General features: G+C 43.3%; 1 protein-coding gene across 3 annotated transcripts in view; it reads left to right on the forward strand.

Annotated features, from left to right (window-relative positions):
- erbin (erbb2 interacting protein) overlaps positions 1-9896 on the forward strand; it is a 45434-nt gene extending 35538 nt beyond the window's left edge. Inside the window, exons 16-27 of one of the 3 annotated variants that reach the window (XM_041058436.1) lie at positions 365-486; positions 834-1007; positions 1175-1360; positions 1470-1587; positions 1697-1880; positions 1977-3501; positions 4096-4239; positions 5581-5637; positions 5823-5990; positions 6499-6591; positions 6762-6836; positions 6951-9896. In XM_041058436.1, coding sequence (XP_040914370.1) covers positions 365-486; positions 834-1007; positions 1175-1360; positions 1470-1587; positions 1697-1880; positions 1977-3501; positions 4096-4239; positions 5581-5637; positions 5823-5990; positions 6499-6591; positions 6762-6836; positions 6951-7058 — 2954 coding nt within the window. In that variant the 3' untranslated portion in view covers positions 7059-9896. The remainder of the gene's footprint in view (positions 1-364; positions 487-833; positions 1008-1174; positions 1361-1469; positions 1588-1696; positions 1881-1976; positions 3502-4095; positions 4240-5580; positions 5638-5822; positions 5991-6498; positions 6592-6761; positions 6837-6950) is intronic. The other 2 variants (XM_041058435.1, XM_041058434.1) reach the window with 2 other exon arrangements.
- Positions 9897-9939: the final 43 nt, after the last annotated feature.

Genomic DNA, 9939 nt, shown 5'->3' on the forward strand with positions numbered 1-9939 from the left:
TTTTTCCTCCAAATGTCAGACATTGGCAGACACAACACAGAGATCCTTTGCATATAATAATTTAGTTGTATTTTAGGTCAGATTATTTCATATACGCTGATGTCAGATTGAAGCACAGGGTTTGAATGCAGTTTATTAGGACAACCATTCCAAGAATTAAAAGGGGTTAACTCCTGAATTTCAAGTTCCTCCACAGCTTCAGTTTGCTGGCGGGCCTCGTGTTGTCTTTGCTCCATCTTGTGGTCAACATCAGACTTGCACGAGTTGAGCTCAGTGGGGGTGACTTACACAGCCTTAATTAAAAACTAACAAATTATTCTTGTCCTAGTTTCTACTGTTTTTTTTTTTCTTTCTTTTTTTCCAGACATTCCCAACTCTGACTCTGAGAGCTTTAATCCGGCTCTGTGGGAGGAACAACGCAAGCACCGAGCTCAGGTGGCCTTTGAGTGCGACGAGGACAAGGATGAAAGAGAAGCACCCCCAAGGGTTAGTGTCACACATTTGCCACATAATTGGTAAAGGAAAATGAGTGTGTTGACACAGTTTACCACAGCTGCAAGGGGCCATTATAGTTCAGTTTGGCAACAACCTTCACTTTGTCGTGGCTGTTTTCATGAAAAAGGTCCCTCAGGTCTCGTTTTCTGCAACTTCTGATGTAAAATATTGTTGGAGGACATGGGGGATCTTTCCTCACCTAGTTTGACAGATAGCTCTAAGCATAAACCTAAGATAAAACTTAAAACATTTATCCTTAATGCCTGTATATTTAGGGGAAATGTGTCTGTATGATGTTGAATGCACCTCTTGCAACAAGTCTGCTTGTTTTCTACCAGGAGGGAAACCTGAAGCGCTACCCTACACCATACCCAGACGAGCTGAAGAACATGGTGAAGACAGCCCAGTCTGTGGCTCACCGGCTGAAGGAGGATGAGTCGAGTGACGAGTCGGGGAAAGATCCAAAACCAGCTGAGAGGAACCATATTGGAGTGCAGGACGTGGGTGTTAAGGTCAGCTTCAGCTAAAATTAATTTTATTTTGAAAGAAATGTCACTTTCATTTCTTGTCTATTTTTGTTTGCCTCACTTTAGTTCCTCTCTAAGTAAACTACATTTTCTACATGCAAGTGAAGGAATGTTTACAATACAAAATGTCCACCTGGACTGTTTTCATGCAGGTGATAGAGACCCCCTGCCCCAACGGCTTGGCATCAGACAAGGAGCCCCAAGTATCTGCCAACACATTTGCCCAAAATTCCTCTGCGCCAGAATTAAAAGACACTTCAGACACGTCCAACAGCTCCCAGAAAGTCCCACTCAAATCTTCAGAGGGCTCTATGATGAACCATGAGGACACACTGGAGGTACCACGCAGGAGTTCTCACAATTTTATAAATGAAAAGTACAGCAAATCTATTTGAAGCATTGTCCAAAATCATGCAACTTAAAGAAAGTGATTGTGTTTTTCTCCAGGATTCTGAGGAGCTGTCAGATGAAGAAGAGGAGATGAAAATTGCAGAGATGAGACCCCCCCTTATTGAGATCTCCATCAACCAGCCCAAAGTAGTGACTTTAAGTAAGGACAAAAAAGGTAAACGTTTTGTTTGAGTCACTGAAACATAGTATTTTAAACGGGATATTCAAACTTTGCGAGTGACAAGTGTCAAGACACAGTACGCTAACTGATTTCTGATTAACAGACGACGGGAAAGACGCAGACTCTTTGCTGGATGACACAGTGGCCAACAGCAACCAGAACAACAGCAACTGCTCGTCACCATCACGCATGTCTGACTCAGTGTCTCTGACCACCGACAGCAGTCAGGACAACTCTCTGTGCACGCCCGAGAGAGAGGCAAAGATGCCCTTCCTCCCAAAAAGCCGGTAGCTACCATTCTTCATGATGTTGACACAAGGCAATGAAGGAGAATCTTCCTCCTGCTGTTATTAAAAACTCTGACGTCTGTTCATGTGTTTTAGGCAAGAAGATGAGAATATGAACCAGCCTAAGGACACCACCCCTCTCCTCCATAATGGTAACGGCTCTGAAACGTCCCTTCAAGCCCTTTTGAAAACCCAGCAGACCCCACCAGAAAGAATGGGTGACTACGACCTGTCCATGGAAGCCAGATTGGCCTTCATTGAGAAGGGAATTAACAATGCACACCTGCAAGACACCTACACCAAGTGGGATCAGATCAATATGAACGTGTCCAAGCTGCCAACCGACAACATGGTTCAGCTGGATGAGCTGGACAAAACCAAGAACGGTTCAGTAGCAGACTTAGACAGCAAGCAGGGTTTTAGCAATGACAACCTGGAGCATTTGCAGAATGGAAACCAGCAGGTGAGTGACTGCATCAACAGTCTGGGGAACAAAAGCCAAGCAATGAGAGTGGAGACATCTGCTGTGCATGTGGCCTCGACAGGCGTGACAGCCAGCAGTGACATGTCTCTGTCTCGCAGCACAGAGGAACTGTCTCCAGAGAAAAGGTGCCATCCCCCGCAGGTGATGAAGTCTCACAGTGTCAGCAACATAGAAACAGGGGGCATGAGGCTGTACTCCTTTGATGGGGATGACAGTTCCTATGATACAGCGGCAGTGATGAGGATGGCAGGAGCCGGCCCAGGGCCAGGAGCGCAGGGCCAGAGCATAGTGAGGAGCAAGTCAGCCAGTCAGCTGCTCAACGACCAGATTCTCCAGGTCTACCCCAGCTCCTCCGCATCTTCCTCAGACCTGCTGGCCTCCTCTAAGCCTCCTGCCAGCACCAGCAGATATCCAGTCTCCTCCAGCATGGCCATGGGCCTCCCTCCTCCTCAGTACAATATCCAGTACACAAGCAGTGCCATGTCAAAAGAGGGCCTCTGGGCCCAGAGGATGCCCATGCCCCCAGAGCACCAAGGCTACCTCCCTCCTCCTCCACACTCACTAGCCAACACCAACTACTCCAATCGTAATCAGGCACCACCCTACCCTCTTCAGCCCCAGCAAAGGGGGCCTCCCATGGCTCCCAAACCCTCTGGGGACATGTGGGCTAAGGAGAGACTTCATTCTACCGGCAGCCAGCCTAGAAGCAGCACTCTGCAGAGGCAAAGCAGCACCGCCTCCACAGCTTCCATGGGCGACCCGAGGCGCATGCAGGTGCCCGAGGGGGAGTACATGACGTACAGGGACATTCACACCCTCGCCAGGGGGCCGCTGGCGATGAGCCAGGCCATGCAGAGGCCCCTCTCAGCTCGCACTTACAGCATCGACGTACCCGGAGCTTCCAGGCCTCTCAGCGCCCGGCCGCAGCCCCACGAGCTTCCAGAGAGGACCATGTCTGTCTGCGATTTCAACTACCAGCAAAGCAGCCCCAGCAAGAGGCCCAACACCAGGGTGAAGTCTGAGCACTCGCTCCTGGACGGTCCCGGACAGGTGTCAGGAGGGGTCGGGGCAGGAAGGGTGCCAGCAGACTGGAGAGACCAGGTGATGCGGCACATCGAGGCCAAGAAAATGGAAAAGGTAAAAATTATTATGAAATGGATTACTAGTTTCCAGATTGATTTTTTTGTCAGTGTGGTTTTTGTTTTGTTTTGTTTTGTTTGTTTTTTTGTTTTGTTTTGTTTACATTTTCAGGGTGGAATTTGTGTCTAACCAATATTTTTGTAGTGGTTAACTTGATGTAATCTGTAAGTCTTAAACTTGCTATAGAGCTGCTTTTACATTAGTTTGAATTACTCTGATGGTGCCAGATACCATCACAGCATTGTATGAATCAGATTATATTTAAATGGCTGCTTAGCCCAAATCACAGACACATAACTTCTCATGTGTCCCCATATTCATGCAGATAGCCTCGGTTTTATTTGTCCTGGTTGTGAGATATGTCTGTTTTATAGGGGGCGTCTCAAACCTGGACAAACTGACCCTTTTATGCGGACGTTACACTTTATAAAAGCCTACTAACCCAGCTGTGTGTAAATTCACTGCATGTTTTCCTGTATATGCTGTAAACCTCCTTGTTGTGTCTTTTGTGTCGTTCTCATTTGGTGGATTGCATGGCCACCGCTGACATGTGGGTTGGTGCTGGTTGCTCCATGTCGTCCCTCTGTTCAGAACGCGCTGTCTCGCTCCTATAATTCCAATAACGCTCCGCTGAGCTGGTCTCACTACGGCAGCTGTAGGGATATGCATGCCAGCCAAGGGTCTCTGGTCTTTAGCGCCAGAGAGGGACAGTCCTACGGCGCTCTGGGCTTCTGTGTGAGTACTGTGAACCTGTAGTTAGCTCCTGCTGCTCATGCTAAGCCGGGGCTTCCACATCGGGCTAGTTTCACATCCTTTAGAAGATAAGGAAATGTCTGTTTCCTTCTCTCCTTGATGCTGGGAAGTGATCACTGACCCTCAGAAGCCATCTTTCACTTGTCCTTTTATAGACAAATGAAAGTAGACCTTACGTGTGATTTGTCACAACCACAAACCCTTCCTCTCACATGTGATGTGAAAAATAGATGAGTTCTAACAAAGTGTCTGTGTAGCTCACTCATGTTTAATCGGAGTGAAATTGTTTAAAAGGGGCCGATTTGTCTTTGGGACCAGTTGATTTAGTGGCTTTGCTGTGTGAGAGTCAGAGAAAGACAAAATCAGTACAACTGAAAGATGAGCAACTCGATCAAGACCTCTACAGAGCTGTAGCTAATTCAGAAACTATTTAAAATCTACTGAAACTACTTCCTCTAAAAACGTATAAGCTGTGTGCAAAGCGTATAATATTTCATTTCTGTGTGTTGTGCAATGGGAGGCTCGTATTTCTGATCACACATCCACAGCAAGTCTGTATCTTCTCTGAACCCGGTCTATAACATGTGATGTAACAGGCCTGTTTACAGAAATTAGAAACCGGATATGTCATAGGACTATCATATATGGTTATAAAACGCCCCCTTTTAAACCTGCCAGGTTCTTTAACATCACAATCATTATCCCTGCGTGTTCTCCCTCCCACACTCCAGTCACCCTGTGATTGTAATGCATCTCAGCAACCATGATTTTCTCCTCCTTTTAACTGTTCTTTAAATCCTTCATTTTGCTCTTTCATCGTCCTCACTCCGACTTTTGATCGCCTCAGAATCACTTCATAACCTCTGACTTTGTGTGTGTGGGCATGAAAACTGTGTTTGCCAAAGGTAAGTGGTAGAAGTGTGCGTCTGAGTGATCTAGGAAGTGGGTATTAGAATGTAGAGGAGGGTAAAAAAATGTTTTCAGCATTGTATATACTGCATAATGTTGTATAACCTCCTCCCTACTTGATGTTTGTGATTCACTTTTATCTTCAGCAGGAAAATACTCAGAATTACATGCTGCTTAGAGTCTGAATAGAAACTAAGCACAGTCAAATCTCAGTTTTTCATCATTTTAATCAGATGTGTCCCTTTTCCTCTCTTCTAAATCAACACCTCACTGCCTAATGTCATTACCCAACATGAAAGATGTTAACGTCAGCCGCTAACTGCGTGTCTTGCCTATTATCCTTTGTTGTAAATGAGATTTAGTGGAGTGAGGTTCGGGCACGGCGATATTAATCGTTACTTTCCTCCATTTCAGGATGACGTGTATGGTCCTCAAGGGCAGCAGAGCTACACCATGGACCCCCACAGAAAAGTAGGTGTTATACATGTAAGGGCAGATTTTTGGCTGCAGAGCAAAAGAAAAAAAAAAAGGTTGTTGTGAGAGGTTGAATCTGCAGATCATGTCGTGTTTTTTGCACAGTTTGTTTTTAAGTGAAAAAAGTCCTGCTGAAACATGTCACTTCATCTCTGGGTGTTTTTTTTTTTTTTGTTTCCCAGGTGCCTTTGATGAACGGTCAGATGGCCCCTTCTAGTCGTCCTCAGATGAGCCAGGCGTCCATGGCCCGCCACCCCTCCAGAGAGCAGCTCATTGACTACCTGATGCTCAAAGTCTCCCAGCAGCCCCCAGGGCCCCCCCGCCTCCCGCAAGACGCGATGCAGCAAGAGGTGAAGGATGGTGCTGTGTGTTGAAAGTGCTGAATTTGAGGAAATTCTTTATTGGCTTGGCTGAGGTTTGAGAGTGAAACGACGTGATCTGTACCGCTCTGATATCTGTCCGATTAATATGAAACTACAGCCAGGTGCCTTTCGCACAGCTCAGCATTAGGACTCTGCCCAAAAGTAATAAAATCCCCCTACCAGCACCTCTGAAGCTCACTGTATGTTTAATTTGTACAAAAACCAAAGTGTAAAAACGGTCAGTTGTGGTTTTACGGGAAGTTTTGTGCTGGACTCTGGTTTTGAACTCTGTGTTAAAGGTGCTGGCAGAAACTTTGAACAAATCAGAATCTGACTCATTTAGTTTCATATACACATTAGCTAGAAAGCCAGTTTAAGAAATAACCAGTCTGTCACTTCCTGCTGTGGGTTTTCAGGACCAGTACAGGATAGCTGTTTAATTAGCAACGAATGGCGGCGGATAAATGGCTAATGAAAGCATGTGGGTGTGTTTCAGATCCGCGTGAAAGTGGAGAAGAATCCAGAGCTGGGTTTCAGTATATCAGGAGGAGTGGGAGGCCGAGGAAACCCCTTTCGTCCAGACGACAATGTAAGTTTACACCAGTCATTATAGTTCCTGTAGTACTGCTCTGAAAATACATATTCAGTCTTATTAATATCTTTGATTTTTACATCTGCTGTATCTTAGTTTAGTACATTTTTGTGAGTTCTATGTGTTTGCAGCTGATGGTTTTTTTTTTATATCTTCCATCATATCAGGGCATATTTGTGACAAGGGTCCAACCTGAGGGACCGGCATCCAAGATCCTCCAGCCTGGAGATAAAATTATCCAGGTATTCAACCGTCTGTACAAAATATCACAAAGATCACAAAGTTTTTTTTTTGTGAAAAGTTAGAAGTTTATCCAGATTTTTTTACAAATAGTTTTTTGTTTTTTTTCCCCACAGGCAAATGGATACAGCTTTGTGAATATCGATCATGGGAACGCAGTGTCCCTCCTGAAGACGTTTCCAAACACTGTGGATTTGACTATCATAAGAGAAATGCAAGCATAGACTCAGCTGAAACTGACCTCTAAAGGGTGGGCGTGGGTGAGAGGGGATGGGGGGGGAATTGTGGAGGACAGAAGAGGAGAGAAATTTATGATTGACTCTCATATTTTTATACACAGAAGAGACTGATCTGTTGATACCTGTTGGGACTATTTATACTAGAGATCTTCAGAGCCTTGATTAAACGGGGAAAACCACTGAATGTAGTGGATCAAAGTGAGACGGCAGCAAACATCTGCGAGTACGAGTCCTCAAAAGGCCATCACTGTGGTATATATATTTTTATACAAAAGAAGCTGAAGATATGACCTGACCTGCTCTGATGCAAATAATTACTGTGGTCTCTGTACAGATCATCTTTCTTTTCTTTTTTTTTCTTTTTTAATCCAAAACTCATAAATCCTTTACCATAAATTGGGTTTTATTTCTGTAGATGGACGTGAATTGACCACTAGGGGGGCAGGGCTCCCTCTCTTCTGTCATCCATTTTGCCTTTCTTTGTTTCTTCTTTTTTTTTTTAATTTAAGATGTTGAAACCGTTTTTTCTGGTGTGCCGAGCGACCTTTTGTGGAGGACACTGTTATGTGCTTTTCATGTGGAGACGAATGTAGATCAAGGTGGTGTTTTGATTTAGTTTTTTTCGGAGAGATGTTTTTTTTTTTCCTCTCTCCCTTCACGATCAAAGAGCTGAGAAGAGGAAATCATCCACCCCTGCTTCCAGAAACCCTCCAGCGTACAAACGCCTGTCCTCAGTCCATCCCAGAAATCCTCACCGCAGCTCAACTGCTCAGCATATCACCTAACCTGACCTCTACTTGTGCTGTATTTAAAAAAAAAAAAAAAAAACACAATCCTTCGCAATATAAATGAATCACAGCTTTCAGATGTTGAAGAAATGCACTCTGCATGTGATCATTTAATGAGACTGGAAAATGGAATGGAAATTCAAATGCTTGGGAAAGATGAGAGTAGAGATGTAGTGTGTATTCGCTCAGCCTTAATCTGCTTTGCCAGTCAGAAGCGTTTTTTTGCTTAAAGGAATAGTTCGACATTTTAGAGAACGTCGGAAAAGACGAAGTTACAGGTCGTGGGAAGGAAACGAGTTAGATAGGCTCTGTCAAAAGAAAACAGAATCGACTTGCTAGTGTAAGATGACACTTTCCCATTATAGTAGGGTTTATGTAACTGTTCTTTGCAAAGAGCTGTAACTTCCTTCAGTCACCGCTGGTTTCCTGGCAAAGGCTCAGAGTTCAGAAATAGTTCATGGCCCTTTGTGTAGCTGCAAACTGTCCATTTGCACACAAACAAATTGATACTTAACATGTCAATGCGTGGACTTCAGAGGTACCTTTGGACGGAGCCTGGCTAGCCGTTTCCCCTTGTTTCCAGTCTTTATGCTAAGCTAAGCCAGCGAGCTGCTGACTGGAGCTTTATATTCAAGACACAGAAAGCAAATACACGCATTTCCCTAAATGTAAAACTATTCCTTTTAAGCAGAGGAAGGTGTGGGTTCTGCTAGCTAACCAAAGCAAGTTATGAAATTGTGGACAGAAGGCAAAAGCAGGAGACAACTAAAGAAAGATATTTGAATAAGAACAGGTCAACGTTTCACTCGCGTGTTTTATTTTTAAGGGCTTCATCTTTCAGCAGCTGCTGGTGAGATGAGTGTTCATATTACAAGGGTTTCAGCATCTGGCAGTTTTAGTTTTTACATGGGAGAAGACCACAGTTTGCCTTTTGTGTCTATACAAATGTGTTATCGTGCTTTTTACTCATCACATTGGAGCATTGTCTCAGTCTTTTGTTTTTTTTGTTTTTTTCGCTGTACAGAGAACAGAGTTGGGAGAAGCAAGTTGTCAAGTGCCATAAGACCTTGAACTGTTTGAATAGGGGAGGACCTCTGACCCCAGAACCCAAGCAATATTCACACGTTCACAACCCTCTGAGTACATTTGCAGCATACTGGCTTAAAAGCAATATTTAAAGCCTTTATTTTCTTTCAGAACAACATCAGATAGCATTTTTAAACAACACACAACCTTTTAGTAGTCCCTGATGATTTTACATGATTTTTATATTGTGAAAAGAACCTTTTTTTTTTTTTGTAATGAAATGGCACAGGAAATATGTATGGTAGTGCTAAAAAAAACAAAAAGATTTCTCTGCAATCTATAAAAGTGAATGTTTGTGTCACTTAAGGCTTTTTACTGTCTGTTGTGTAGAATACCATAACTCCTGGTGTTCGTTTGGGCAAAATAATCAACTTACACTGCTGGAAAACTAATTTCAGTCATAGTGGCATCTCAGAACATTCGTAATGATTGTCGGAGAACTGTCAGAAGGAAAAATGTTTTGTTTTTTAAAGACAGTGTTGTCAAATTTTTACATGTACCTCTCGCATGAAATCAACCTGTTAATATTCATTCACTGGTGAGTAATTATTCAGTGAGACGTGTTTCCAAAACAAAAGGAAATGATTAAATTATAACGACCCTGTTAATTCCAGAAGTACATTTGTGACCACTGAATTGTTTGTACAATATATAATAGAATTTTAATTGTTATCCCTTTAATGATATTAGTCGTACTGTTTAAAGGTAGCTGTTCAAAAGTGAAACCGAATCTAAAATTGTTCAACTTTATTCACCGGCACACGACAATATAATGTGCATTTCCCAATTTTTTTCACACAACATATTATATTTTACACAGATGAGCTGTTTATATTATTAGTTTTAATTTCCTTGGTGATTTCTGTTGACTTTCTAAGAGTAGGGGGAACAATTCTTTGGGGTAATGGTCACTTTATATTCATGGGAAAAAAAAAACAGTACAGTCTGACATTGTAGACAATCTAGGGAGATAAAACATTTCTTCATTTCTA

The sequence above is a fragment of the Toxotes jaculatrix genome, chromosome 16 (assembly GCF_017976425.1).
Source record: "Toxotes jaculatrix isolate fToxJac2 chromosome 16, fToxJac2.pri, whole genome shotgun sequence".
Lineage (NCBI taxonomy): Eukaryota > Metazoa > Chordata > Actinopteri > Toxotidae > Toxotes > Toxotes jaculatrix.